The sequence below is a fragment of the Typopeltis vanoorti genome, chromosome 15 (assembly GCF_054136105.1).
Source record: "Typopeltis vanoorti isolate ZY-2024b chromosome 15, IOZ_Tvanoo_1.0, whole genome shotgun sequence".
In the NCBI taxonomy this organism is placed as follows: domain Eukaryota; kingdom Metazoa; phylum Arthropoda; class Arachnida; order Uropygi; family Thelyphonidae; genus Typopeltis; species Typopeltis vanoorti.
The window spans coordinates 3,025,535-3,041,345 of record NC_143563.1 but is presented as its reverse complement, the minus strand read 5'-3'; the positions used below and the strand labels follow the sequence as shown (position 1 = coordinate 3,041,345).

The 15,811-nt window shown below is 37.0% G+C and overlaps 1 protein-coding gene across 2 annotated transcripts in view; it reads left to right on the top strand.

Moving 5' to 3' along the window:
• LOC150098312 (uncharacterized) overlaps positions 1-15,811 on the top strand; it is a 733,595-nt gene that overhangs the window by 278,915 nt on the left and 438,869 nt on the right. For both annotated transcript variants that reach the window (XM_090404774.1, XM_090404775.1), the window contains exon 21: positions 5,759-5,866. In XM_090404774.1, coding sequence (XP_090260900.1) covers positions 5,759-5,866 — 108 coding nt within the window. The remainder of the gene's footprint in view (positions 1-5,758; positions 5,867-15,811) is intronic.

The following is a 15,811-nucleotide window of genomic DNA, read 5'->3' as shown; positions in this document are numbered from 1 at the left end:
TGATAGGATACCACACGATAGGCTGTTGCATAAACAGGAGAATATGGGATTGTAATATAATCTATTGATTTTGATCAGGGGGATGATTCACGGACAGATATCAAAAAGTGGTATACAGTGGGTGTGAATTTGCCAGATTTGAGGTAACCAGTGGTCTACCTCATGGTTCAGTCCTTGGGCCATTATTGTTCAATCTATACATTAATGACATCAAGCAGGGTCTATCAGATTTGTAATTGTTTTCAGATGATGCGAAGATAGGCAGGGCAATCAGGAATGTTACTGATATTCAGCAATTACAAAATGATTTGAATAGACTGGAAAGCTGGGCAAACGAAAATGGCTGTCAGTTTAATGTTAGTAATTGTAAAGTTATGCACTTTGGCGTGATTAGAGTTCCAGCAGCATATTATATTAGTGGGGTTATGCTACAAGAAACTGAAGAGGCAAGGGAGCCTGGTGTATTGGTGGATAAGAATTTAAAATTCAAAGGTCACTTAGCAAAAGTTGCAAATACAACTCAGAGGATAATTGCTATGTTGAAGCAAACCTTGACATGTAAGGATAAGGAAGTAATTTTGTCTCTTTATAAGGCTTTGATAAGACAACACCTGGATTACTGTGTGTAGATTTGGGTTTTTGGAAAGGATGCAAAGTAGAGTTACAAAGATTATATCCAGATTATGGGATTTAGATTATGAGGACAGACTGCAAGTATGTGGATTGCGGACTCTGGTTATCAGGAGAAAGAGGGTGATATGATAGAGGTCAATAAACTTTTGAATGAGTGTTACAGCATTTTAAATGATGAAATTTTTTGTTATATGGAAGGCAGGGAGAGAACACGGGGAAATCCATGGAAGATAAGGTTGTTCTCAGTCAAGAAAGGGATAAGAGCTAGGTTTTTCTCCCAGAGAGCAGTGAGTGAGTGGAATAATTTGCCCTTAGGGGTAGTGAGTGCATCTAGTATAAAGGAATTTAAGGGACGGTATGATAGCTGGATTAGGTAATTTACAGCCTCCCTCGATGAGTCCTTGACTCCCTGGATGTCTCTGATAATAATAATAATTAGAGTTTTTTTTCTTATTTATTATTTTTTATACAACATCAAATCAACTACTAACTACACAAGTACCAATTGATTCTTCAAATCACAACAAGAAAAACACATAAATGCAAACAACTTTCTTATAATTACATAAACCAACAATTATGCTGGCCTGGTTGGCCGAGTGGTTAGCGTATTTGCTCTCCAGCCAAAAGGCTGCAGGTTCGAATCCTGCCATGGGCATGGATGTTTGCAATTTTCTGTGAAAATACTAGTGGTGGTGGTGCTGATCGGCAGTAGATGATGTTAGTATAGATGTTGAATGTAGTTGTAGTTGGTGGATTGAGTGATGGAGACGGAGAGTTGTGGAGTAGGTGCCCTCGTTTGATGAATCTTTGGACTCCCTGGAGGTGCTATGTAATAATAATAATAATTATTATTATCCTATATGGACCCCAGGAATCCTTAGTCTCTTGCCTCCTACAGTACTTTTATTCTTTCTTGAGTTCACATATGAGAAATACTAGCACAAAACAAAAGCAACAGCAACATAAGTGAAAACTCTTCTTGCATCTTAAAATCACAAAACACTGAAGAAAACATATCTTTTCTTCATTCAAGAAAAGGAAGTGATTAATTTACATAGAGAGTGAAGTCACAGAAGTGACTTCACTTTCTATGTAAAAATAGTAGTAAACTAAACTGAACGCACTATTAAAACCTTATCAACTGCATTATTATTATTATTATTATTATTAAAATTTGACCTTCATGGAGTCAGAGACTCATTGTGGGAATATTGTGTGCAATAGGTGAGACCTATTGCACACAATACTCATCCCACCATGCTTTAAACTGATTCAGTGTGTTTACACCCACAACATACTCAGGCAGTGCATTCCATGCACCAACCCCTCTCCATGCAAAGAACTTAATCCTCACTCCTCTATTCACACCCTTCCTGTACAGTTTCCAACAATAGCCTCTTGTTCTACCCCACTTCCATTCTATGAAAAATCTCTTCTCGACCCAATAACAACCCCTGACTAGCTTATATGTCTCAATCATATCTCCCCTCTTTCTCCTATTCACGAGGCTCTGCAACTTACATTCCATCAATCTGTCCTCATACTCCACATTTCAAAAGTCCACTGACCATCTTTGTGAATCTTCTCTGGACCCTTTCCAACATATCCTCAAAAACCAGGTGTGAAACCCCAGCAACCAAATCTGTGCACAATAATCCATATGTGGCCTGATTAAGGCTTTATACAATGGCATCATATTTCTTTTCTATTTCTATTTCTTTCTTTCTATTTTCTTTTTATATAACCTTTCTATTTCTGCATATCAGGGACCTCCACATCATTACCATTATCCGATGTGACGTCTTCACAACTTGTGCAAAGTGACCCCTGAATTTCAGGTCCTTTTCCACCATCACTCCTAGATCTCTCATCTCCTCTACTTCCATTAACGTTTTCCCACCAAGTATATACTTTGCATCCCATCATTGCTTGCCAAATCTCAAAACCTTGCACTTTTCAACATTGAACTGATAGTTCCACTTACCTACTCATTCATGCAATTTATTCAAGTCCTCTTGTAACATCTAACATCATAGCATCTGCTTGAATCTGTATTCCTCTCCCCAGTTTTGCATCATCTGGAAACTGCTTTATATATCATTAGTTAAACCCATCCCAATATCATTAACATACAAACTGAATAACAATGGCCCCAAAACTGACCCCTGCAGCACACCAGTAGTGACCTTTCTCTTTTGGGATACTGCACCCCCATATACAACTTTTTGATACTTATCCAACAGCCAGTCACTGATCCAACTCAGAAGTCTGTTATCCAATCTCAACTGTTTAAATTTATTTAATAGCTTCTTGTGTGGCAGTCTATCAAAAGGCTTTGCAAAATCTAAGTACATCACTGTATATGCATCTACCCTGTCCAAGGTATTTGTCATCTTGTTATAGAACATAAGTATGATAATGAAATATGATCTCCCCCTTAACACACCCATTCTGATAACCACAAAGAATACTGCTATTATCAACCCATTTCTGTGTCCTACTTCTCACCGATCTCTCCAGTACCTTCACCACAACTCAGATATATAGACTGGCCTGTAATTTGTGATCAGCGGAACAATTTTACCCACCTTCCACCCTTGGAACCTCTGCTGTTGTAAGACATTTATTAAACAAGCATACAATGTTACTGCTAATTCCCTGGAACATTCCCTTAAGATGCATGGTGATATGTCATCAAATCCTATCGCTTTATTGACATTAAGGTTATTTATTTTCTCAAATACCTCCTGCTCACTCACAGATCCCCTCCTATGTTCTCTGCATTTAATTTCCTCATGATTCCACCCTGGTCAGGATGTAACATCCGTATAAATTGATCACTAAATTCCTCAGCAATGTCTTCTGCTGCAGTTACCATTTTATCACTTTCATCCATTAACTTCATCTTTCCACATTTATCCATTTTACACCTACCTTATTCTGCTCTTCGCCTTCAGAATATATTCAGACATTGATGCTGTTATGTATTTCTTTGTCCCATGGAGCATTTAATTCCTTGGCGCTCAACTCCTCGTTCCATGTTATCGCTCCAAGCTGTTTCCTAAGCTTGTCATAATCACCAGCCTTATAATTCCACATATATCCTTTCATCACAAGAGTCTGCATATGACTAGCCACAACACAGGCAATTAATACTTCATGATCACGTAATTATGAAGTAATTAATTACTTCATAATTACTTCATGATCATGAAGAAATAGTATTCCCGAATTCTATCTTTTCATTCCATTCTATTCTGCCATGCCAGCCTGGTTGGCCGAGCAAATAGCGTATCTGCTCTCCAGCCAAATGGCTGCAGGTTCGAATCCTGCCTTGGGCATGGATGTTTGTGATTGTCTGTGGAAATACCAGTGTGGTAGGCAGTAGATGGCAGTGGTGTAGTTGCGTTCAGTTGGCGATTGAATGGTGGACTGCACTTCCACCATTAAATCGCCAGTTGTAGATTTGTAGAGCAGGTGCCCTCCCTTGATGAGTCCTTGGACTCCCTGGAAGTCTCAAATAATAATAATTAAAATCACATATAATAATTACCCTTCCTTTTTTCACTGATCCAAGTTGCTTATACATTTCTTCATCACCACCCTCTACATTCCTGGGCCTATAACAACATCCAACTAAGTGATAATAAATATATCATCACTTTAGAATGAATTAACTTTCTGTGTGAAAGTCTCAATATTCTTCTTAAAACTTTATCATCAGCTTTGTCACTTCACAACAACTCTGCCTTCTGTATGAAACCATCCAAAAAAATAACTAAAACCATATGAACTGTTGGAAATCATTTAGCAAATAGAACTGTATTTCCCATTTCTGTATTGGTAAATTGATAATGTTCCCTTCAGCTGTAACTGAATTAAAGACTAGTAAAAACTTCATCCTAGTATAAAGAGTTAGTAGGAGAGTTAGAAATGGAAGCCTGACATCCTCTGTCAGGCTTCCATTTCTAACTCTCCTTCCAATCTCTCTTCAGTCTTCATGTATTGAAAACAGCAACTCCACAATTTTCTCCTACTGTGTTCTTATCCTGTTCCTCAAATAACTGAATGCTTAAAACGTTTGATGATAATAATAATAATAATTATTATTATTATTATTATTATTATTATTATTATTACGTGACACCTCCAGGAAGTCCAAAGACTCATCGAGGGAGGGCGCCTACTCTACAACTCTCCATCTCCACTACTTATTTCACCAACTGCAACTAAATGCAACTCCACCAAGGCCATCTACCTCCCACCACTACCCCTAGTATTTTCACAGACAATCACAAACATCCATGCCCATGGCAGGATTCAAACCCACAGCCTTTTGGCTGGAGAGCAGATGTGCTAACCACTAGGCCAACCAGGCCAGCATAATGTTCTTTTTTCTTCTGCACATACTCAGAAATGCAATCAAGAAACTTCCACTGAAGTCCACTGTTGTGTGCTGCCATTACTGCTTTCAGTGCAGGTTTTGAAATGATGTAGTACAGAAAAGTTTATTTAATTATAATTTGAAAATGAAATAAGCAGAAATTATAACAATTCATTTCATTTCACAATCATCTCACACTGAGGTAAATTCACATCATCATTTTCATAATGTGAATACAGCCTTAACTTTTTCTTCACTCATAATTGTGACAGCATATCTTAAACAATGTCTGTTTAGATAAACAACATCAACATTACAACACTTGACAGTTTATACAAAGTCACAATCAGCACTAATGTGTAATTTAAATAAAGTTATTTCATATCTAAGTAAAACTTTAGTAGCAAAAAAAAAAAAAAAGAATAAAATTGCAAAATTTCTTGCTCACAACATACAAAAAGAAAAATAAATTTAACTAACAACTTGAGAATACCACATTACTAATTTCTTAACTCATTATTAATCCATATTGAATTTGTGGGATATCTGAATTTTAATATAGATTTCCTACAATGACCCACCCTAAGAATGAGAAAAAATAATAATAATGATTTTTTAACAAAATTTACAAGTTCTCTTATGATTGAAAGTTGATCTTAGAGAATAATTACTAAATCTAGCTCATCATTATTATTTTTATGTTATATTAATAATAAATATATATTTTTAATTGACTAGGGTTTACCTGGTCCTCGTGGACCAAAGGGTGATAGAGGAGATCTTGGAAAGACAGGACCACATGGTCCAGCAGGACAACCTGGAGAGCCTGGTCCGCCTGGATCTAAGGTGATGTACTCCCAAAAAATTTGGTTACATTATTTCACGAAATGATATTTAATTTGTTGCATGCAACTCACAGAGAGTAGTGTATGATGGAACAGACTTTCTTATATAGTGAAACCTGTGGAGTATCCATAACTATCAAATCACATGTGTACCACAGTAAAATTAAATTTATTATGCAAATATTTCATCTTATGTATCATAAGACATCATCAGTGCAAAGTGTTTTGTTTGGATACCTTAACTAGTGTATCCAAAAACAGTAAAGACCAGTTTCTTTCTAATTCAACAGTGTTGTTCGGATAGGTGGTGAAATCTTCTAATCAGATAATAGTACCGGGCTAGATGATAAAAATACTGTCATCATATCTTTGATAAATTTTTGGTGGTGTTCCTTGACATGAATGGCCTTAAAAACATTAAAAAGGACAAAAATATCATAATACTAAGAGCTGACAAAGGCAACTCATTAGTAGTTTTTAACTCTATAGAATACATAGAAAAAATGAAACCAGTTCTAGAAGATACTGACACTTATGAAAAGTTGGATCATGATCCCATGGGATATTTCCATAATATAACCAATGACTTAATAAAAAACCTGCAGAACTGGTCTGAAAGGGAAAAAAAATCTTTTCATTTCTTTTAGGCTTACATGGTGATCCAAATACATTTAGGAAAATTATGGAGACAACTACCATGTTTGAGTATAACTTTAGTTTAATACAAACCAAAATCCACATTCGACGTTTCGACCTTTATATCTCTAGGCAACCTTCAGCTAGTATTGGAAACCATTCCATACCAACCGGTTGGAATTTATATGTATAATCATGGTGTTAATATATATATATATATATATATATATATAGACTTGTTGTTGCTCCCAATGTAATTTTACAACCAATAGATAATATTAATAATAGGACTCCAGCATTGATGTAGTAAGTTTTTTTTTTCCCCGTCAGAGGTCAGGCCAATAATTGTTGTAACGGTTGATCAGTAACTTTAATAAACCATGTAGATTGTAGTGCAGCTTGTTTTTCTCTGTATATATATATATGCTCCAGAAGATGACCTTGATATAAAGGTTGAAACGTCGAATGTGGATTTTGGTTTATATTAAACTAAAGGAAAAAAAAACAACAACCTTGAATCTAGAACCTCTCTGGTTCCTCAAATATATGAAGTCCCCAGACTGCATAAATAAGATTTACCATTGAGACCAATTGCTGATGCATACTCTCAACTTCTTTACTATCTACCTTATATCAGTAAAATATCTTCATATGTAAAGAACACTATATACTTCATATAAAACATCAAAGACATCACAATGGCTCCTACTAACATAATTGCAAGCCTGGACATATTAAATCTTTACACCAATATTCCAAGACATACAACTAATCAAGACATTTCCCCACCAGACACAGTGGGGTTCTTTAAATACTGTATAAATTTTTTTCAAAATGGAAGAAGATTTTTTTGAACATAAAGAAGGACTAGCAATGGCTTCTCTCCATTGTTGGCTGAACTATTCATGGAATGGTTTGAAAAAATAGCCCTTCATGTCAAGGAACACCACCAAAAATTTATCAAAGATATGATGACAGTATTTTTATCATCTAACCTGGTACTATTATCTGATTAGAAGATTTCGCCACCTATCTTAAGGAATTATTACTTAAGGAATGTATACTTTTGTGCACTGTAAAATTCTTAAGGCATGCTTAGTGGTGAACTGCTAGGGCAATCTTATAAAAATGAGGAATAACACCATTGACTCTACACTGTGAAGGGAATGTTAACCTATTGCAGAGAAATTTTTGCTTTATTCCTAGTTTTTCAAATTTATTTGTTTTTGTAAGCAAAACCTCACTGTGAGTTTGAATATCATTGTGTATGCTTCTGTGGAGATAGAACATTCTAGCAATATTTCATCTAGTATTAAACCACAAACACAGATGTCATATAAAAACTGTTTTTTATTTTGACTAGTTTTGTGGGCCACATCCATTACTTATGCAATAGAGCCTACAAAATTTCTGCCAACATAAATAAAATACTACCAACACATCAGTCATCATGTAGGCTGTGAAATATAAGTAAATTTTATATTTTCGCAGCCTGATGTGTCGATATTATCTAATTTTTAGACTGAACGTTACTGTATGATATACGAGTGTGGAACACAGTGTTTGGTAAAATTTCTAAGGTGGTATTACTTTAAATTCATTGTTTCTTGGTAGTGGTCTGATACAATATGGTACTGAAAGGCAGATGTTTGCTAGGTCAGTAAGAAAGACAAGTAAAGTAAATAGCATGTATTTTTCAAAAAGAGTATGTAAGCATGAGAAGGTGTCACAGATATTTATGTAGAGAGATTGAATAAGAAAAAAGTAGGTAAGTAAGTGGGTATCTAGGAAGTGCGATATTCTGATGCGCCATGAGGCTTGTTTAAATATGAGTAGGGAGCATGGCATCATAACTAAAATGGTAGTTGAGGAAGATTGTGCAAATGTTCAGAAAGTGGTTGGATGTGATAGTGAGGAAAAGAATTTCGCTAACACTTGCTTTATCATCAGTTGATGATAAAGCAAGTGTTAGTGACTTAAAACAGAGTGCAGTTAACTGTAGGGTGGTGAGTTGGATTAACAGCAAACATGCTTGTGTGACTAATGATAAACTAGCAAGAGTTAATGATAGTGAAAAAATTATGCAGGATTTGAAAGCTGAGGTAAGAGATGAAGCAGATGTGGGGTGAAATGAAGAGAATTGTAGACATGCATGAAAGAGTGAAGAAGATGAAAATGATTATTTTATAAGGAATATTTTATTATCACTATTTTATAAGATGCATTATATTTGTTTTCTGGGAGGTAAAATTAATCAAGCAATTGTAACATTGGACATGAGGACAAGTTGAGCAAAAGATAGTAGGGGCAAGCAACTTGACTGGAAACAAGGAGAATATAAGATTGGATATCATGAGGTTGTCGAGAAGGATAAAAGATAATAGTGTGATAGGAAAGATAGTCAGTGTGTTGCCCAGGTATGACAGTGATGAGATGAGGTGGAGAGCAAGAAATATGAATAATATTTTAGTAGAAATGTGGGAAGAGAAAGGAGTGCAGTTTGTTAATGTGTGGAATGAGGTTGAAAGAAGAATTGAACTGTATAAGAGATATGGACTGCATTTGAATGCTTTTAGTGTGAATCATTTGGAGAAACTGTTGCTGGTAAGGAGAGTAATAAGTGAAGAGAATCAATCTAAGCAAGTAAAAAGTGATGTGAAAGAGCAGGAGAGTAAGGAGGGAGAGATTGAAGTGGTACATCTGAATGTAGAAGTGGGTAGCATGGGTGTAGAGATTGACAGAACAAGTGTGCAAGACAAACAGGGAAATGCGGAGACTTGGGGTTGACATGAGAACACAGTGTAAGATAGGTTGATGCTCAAAGAGAAAGTGCATGTGTAGACAAGAAGGGAATGAGTTGGCCCAGAATGTCAGGAGAACAGTTGGAATTGAAAAAGGTTCTGGGATGAGTAAGGAAAAAAAGAAATGGCTCGACGAATGGATAGAGAAGTTACATCTAATAGGTGGTATCAGTGAAACTTGTTATAGATCCAGAAGTGAGCTGTTATGTTCGTATACAAATGTTAGAAGCATTATCAGAAACAACCAAAATGAAATAGTTGCATTGATTGAGTTTGGTTACCAAAAAATTGTTATAATAAATAAGGCATGATTGGATGAGTATGACATCCTGATAGGAATAGAGATGGAAGGATATGATGTATTTCATGAAGATACAGAGAGTAAAAGTGAGGCAGAGTGCTATTGACAACATAAAAATAATCATGTACATATAAGATAGAGATGCAAGGGGAAAAGAGTGGCCATGGTTTCGAAGCAATATGGTGTGAGAGGGAGGTGAATAGCAGTGCCGTAACGAGGGTGTGGCAAAAGAGGCACCCGCCACGTAAGCAACTAGGTTTGGGGTGCAAAACGTAAAAAATGTTAAAAATAAATAAATAGATATAAAAATCTGCTATTTTATATTGTATTTTTAAATTTCAGCAATACACCGCTTTAGACACACAAATTCTGCAACTCACTGCAACTCATTTTGATGGGTTAATAGTAAGTATTTAATATATTGCATTTAGTAAAATTTAACTTGTTACATTTAAATTTTTGTCATTTTTGGACTAGGAGACGCAGGTTAGACACTTGCATTGGGTTAGGGGGGTGCAAGTTAGATACTTGCCACAGGCACTTCATACCTTCGTTACTGTACTGGTGAATAGAATGAAATATTTAGTCAGATATTGTTATAGACCTGTAATTTGGAGAATAGTGACCATGAATTGTATAAACAAATTAGCCAATGAAATAGAAAAAGTTGATCATTTTGGGTGATTTTAATTATGTCAATATAGATTGGGATGAGAAGATAGCAAAAAGAAGTAAAGAAAATAAATTTTGTGAGTTTTTGAGCAATGAGATGATCTTGGATTTGATCATCTCATTCACAGAATGTCATTATAAATGAGGAGTCAAATCTCATTAAACTTATTATTATTATCATTATTATTACCCTAAGACCTCATGGAGTCAAAGACTCATCTGGGAGGTCCTTTTATTACACACCTAATCATACCATGCCTTGAACACATTCAAACCCCTTGCAGACACCACACTCTCAGGCAAGACATTCTAATCATTTACAACTCTGCACGAAAAAAACCTGCCTCTCACTCCCTACTCACACCCTCTTTATACAGTTTCCAGGGATGACTGGAAACTGTACAAAGAGTACTCCCCCAATCTGCCACTATTTTCTGTAGAACTTCTCCAGCATCGATCCTATAACAATCCCTTACCAACTTGTAGGTCTCTATCATATCTCCCATTTTCCTCCTGTCCACCAGACTCTGCAAATTACACCTTTTCAATCTTTCCTCATACTCGACATTCCAGAGGTCAGAAACTACCTTAGTTAATCACTTTTAGACCCTTCCAACATCTCTTCATACTTCTAAAAACCAGGTGATCAGTTCTGGGCACAATAATCCATGTGTGACCTAATCAAAGCCTTATACAACTGAACAAGAATCTCCCTATTTCTACAAGTCAGTGTCCTCTGCATCACTCCCAGAAACCTTTGTGTTGTCTTCACAATTTTGGTTATGTGTCCCCTAAATTTCAGATCCTTATCCACTATCACCTCCAGATCTCTTATTTCTTCCACCTCCAACAATATAACCTCGCCAAGCATAAATTCAGCATCCCATCTTTGTTTTCCAAATTTTAAAACCTTACATTTTGCAACATTGAACTCACATTTCCATGTCCAATCACTCAATTTATTCAAGTTCTCTTGTAAGGCCACAACATCTTCACTACTCTTCATGGTTCGTCCCAACTTTGCATCATCTGCAAGCAACTGAATATCTCCATCCAAATCTTCACCTATATCTTTAATATACAAATTAAACAGCAATGGCCCCAAAACAGACACCTGAGGCACTTGACTAGTGAATTTCCTTTTCCTGGATATCACTCTCCCCATACACAACTTGTTGATACCTATCAGATAGCCAGTCTCCAATCCAATGCACTAATCTAATATCCAACCCCATCTGCTCTAGTTTGACTATCAATTTATCATGAGGTACTCTATCAAAAGCCTTTGCAAAATCTAAATATATTGCTGTGTATCCTTCTCCTCTGCCCAAAGAAGCAATCACTTTATTGTAATAAGTAAGTAGATTACTAAAACATGACCTCCCTTTAGCAAATCCATGCTGTTCATCAAAGATAATACCATTGTTGTCAACCCAACTCTGGATCCTAGTTCTCAGAAGCTTCTCCAACAACTTAACCACAACACCTGTCACACAGATAGGCCTATAGTTTGTTGCTCGAGTTCGATCACCTCCTTTATGAAGTGGCACAATCTTGCCCTTCTTCCACTCTTTAGGGACTTGACCAAGTGCAAGACTCGTATTAAAAAAATATGTCAAGGCAGGTGGCAACTCTCTGGCACATTCCTTCAGAATACGTGGTGATATATTATCAAGTCCCACAGCCTTATTTATATCTAGTTTACTCAACTCCCCAAACACCTCTTGCTCACTTACAGTCAATCTCTCCTCCCCCATCATCTACTGCTCTCAATCTTTCCATGAAGTCACATTCACAAGATTGAAAGACCTTTATGAATTGCTCATTGAGTATCTCCACCACACATTTTGCAACAGCTGTCTTTATACCATTTTCTCCTATTGAATGTCATCCTTCCATAATCATTCTTTCTTTTGCTGGCTACATATCGAAAGAACTCCTTAGGATTATTTTTGGCTTCATTAGCGAACTGCTGTTCATACCTCTCTTTAGCTACCCTCGCCAACCAAGTTACCCTCCTTGCCTGGTCTTTGTAGACCTCATGGAATTGGTTATTTCCACATCTCTTATGCTGCCTTCACAATGCCCTCTTTCTCTGTATCGCATGCTTAATCTCTTTATTCATCCATCTCACACCTACCTTATTTAACCTTCTCACCCTTGGAATACTAGACATTGCATCTACTAGATAGTTTTTGAAAATCCCCCAAGCTGCATTGATCTCTTTTCCAGCTAACTCCTCATTTTCCATGCTACACCCGCAAGCTGTCTCCTGAGCTCTTCATAATCACGCCCCCCCCCTTGTAGTTTCACATATACCCTTTTCTCTCAGAGGTCCTGACACTGCTGGCATCCACCCAGGTAATCACCTCATGGTCACTCTTACCAATTGGTGGATGATTTGACACCTCATTTGTAATTACATCCTCTGATGAGATGACCAAATCGAAGACCTCAATCTTGTGTGCCCTCTTTTTGATACTGTCTGAGGTAGTTATCCCTCAAAAACTCAAGAAACTCATTTTCTTTACTTCCAGTTGCTACTATCTATTCATTCCAGTCTATATTGCCGTAATTAAAATTGCCCATAATGATCACCCTTTTCTTATTTTCTTAACTAATGATTATGCATTTCATTATCACCACCATCTACATTACCTGGTCTATAACAATATCCAACCAAGTATTTGATTCCTTTCACCTCTGTCTCACACCATACTGCCTCAAAACCACTGGCACTATTTCCCTCTTGCATCTCTACTTTGTATGGACATAACTCTTTCTCTATCATCAGTGACACTCCCCCTCCCTAACTTCGTGAGAAAGATCATGAAGTGATTACCTCGGTAGTTTCCAGCATATCAGAATTTCTGTGAAGAAAGGAAATATGTGGAATTACAAGCTGGTGATCATAAGAAGATCAGGAGACAGCTTGCAGCATGGAAGAAGGAGTTAGGTGGAAAGGAGATTGATGCTGCTTGAGGATTATCTATTTGGCACAATGTCAAAAGATATTCCTAGGGTCAGAAGGTTAAATAAGGTAGATCTGAAATTGATGAATGAAGAGATTATGCATGCAACACAGAGAAAGAAGGCATTATTGAGACATCATAAGTTCATAAGAACAGGCACGGAGAGTTACTTGGTTGGTAAAGGTAGCAAAAAGTGCAGAATGAGTAGCAGTTAGCTAATGAAGCAAAAAAAAAAAAAAAAAAAAAAACCTCTATGGAGTTCTTTCGATATGTAGCAAGCAATAAAAAAAATATTACTGTAGGATGACATCGATTGGAAAAATTGTTTAAGGAAAACTATTGCAGGCAGATTATAAAGAGATATTTAATGATCATATCATAAAGATCTTTTATTCTTGTGAATGAGACATTATTATTATTGTTATTATTACGTGACACATCCAAGGAGTCCAAAGACTCATCGAGGGAGGGCACCTACTCTACAACTCTCTGTCTCCACCATTGAATTTATCAACTACAGCAAACCGCATCATCTACACCAACACCACCACTGGTGTTTTCACAGACAATCATGAACATCCATGCCAATGGAGGATTAGAATCTGCAGCCTGTTGGCTGGAGAATGGGTACACTAACCACTTTGCCATCAAGGCTGGCAAAACATCATGGAGAGTTTGATAGCAGTAGATGATGAAGTGGAGAAACTGATTATGTGTGAGCAAGGGGGTATATGGCAAATTGAGCAAACATGAATGTTAATAAGGCTCTGTGACTTGATGATATATCACCACATATATTAAAGGAATGTGACAGGGAGTTGACATCTGTCTTTGCATATTTGTTTGATATGAGTCTTACATTGGGTCAAGTTCCAAAGGCATGGAAAGAATGCAACTTTGTACTGCTTCATAAGGGAGGTGGCAAAACTCGAGCATCAAATTATAGGCCAGTCTGTGTGTCAGGTATTGTAGTTAAAGTGTTGGAGACACTAGTAAGAACAACGATCCAGAATTGGGTCAACAATAATAGTATTATTTTTCATGTACCCAACATAATTTCAGAGCCGAATACAGAAACTATAAAAGTTTCGTATTAAAACTTTTATAGCAAAAACTTTTACTGCCATTTTTTTTGGATTTTACAAGGGCATTTGACAGGGTGCTACATGATAAGCTGATATTTAAGTTGTGGCACATGGGTTTAGATGTTGGGTTAGTCAACTGGATTCAGAATTGGCTGTCTGATAGGTATCAGAGAGTTGTGTATGCTGATGCAGTATCAAGGAGGCAGAAGGTTACAAGTGGGGTTCCACAGCGCTCATTAGTGGGACCTGTATTGTTTAACCTTTATATCAATGACATTGTCAATGGATTACAGGGGAATATTTAGTTGTTTGCAGATGATGTGAAGCTGGGAAGGGTTTTTAGTAATAGTGCAGATGCGGCAGCCCTGCAGGAGGATTTGAATAAACTAGACAGCTGGGTGAATGAATGGGGGAAGCAGTTTAATGCAGCAAAATGTAAAGTCTTGAAGTTTGGGATACATCGATGGGAGGCTGCATACTTGACTGGAGGAGTTGTACTGGAGGAAGTAGGAGAGACAAGAGATCTGTGGGTGATGATCGATAGAAAACTGAAATCCAGGGAGCATTTTGCAAAGGTGGTGAAGGTAATCCAGAGGATTGCTGCAGTACTGAGGACATTGACCTGCAGAGATAAAAGAGTTATCATTCCATTGTATAAGACCCTGATGAGACCATACTTAGACTATTGTTCTCAAATTTGGTCCCCTGGATTTGAAGAAGATAAATTAACTGTGAAATGCATACAGAGGCATATAACAAAGACAGTTTCAGGACTGTACAATGTTAGTTATTAGGATCGACTGAGGGAATATGGACTGCAGAGTTTGGTAGATGGAAGAAGGTGAGGTGATATGATTGAGACTTTTAAACTGTTGAGAGGTAGTTAGAGGGTTGACACTGGGGAGTTCTTTCACTTGGTTGAACAGCAGGAAGGAGTGATGACAAGGGGCCAACCCTGGAAGTTGCAAAAGGAAGCTGTGATCAAGAGGGCGAGGAGTGGTTTCTTTGCATGGATAGTTTAACTGTGGAATGCATTGGAACAAGAACAGTCAATGCGTACAAGGAGCGGTATGATAGACTTTATGTTTCCTAGAAAGGACATCCCACGATGAGTCTTTTGACTCCATGGAGGCCTGAATAATAATAATAATATTAAGGTGATAGTCAAACTAGAGCAAATGCCTTCGATATTAGTCTAGTGCATTGGATTGGAGATTGGCTATCTGATAGGTATCAGCAAGTTGTGTATGGGGAGATCAATATCCCAGTACAAGTGAGTCACCGTTGGAGTGCCTCAGGGGTCTTTTTAGGGCCATTGCTGTTTAACCTATATATTAATGATATTGGTGAAGATTTAAATGGGAATATTTAGTTTGCAGATGATGCAGAGTTGCTAAAAACTATGAGAGTAGAGCACTTGTAGTAGCCTTACAAGAAATCTAGAATAGAATGAGTGATTGGGCACAGGGTAGGTATGCC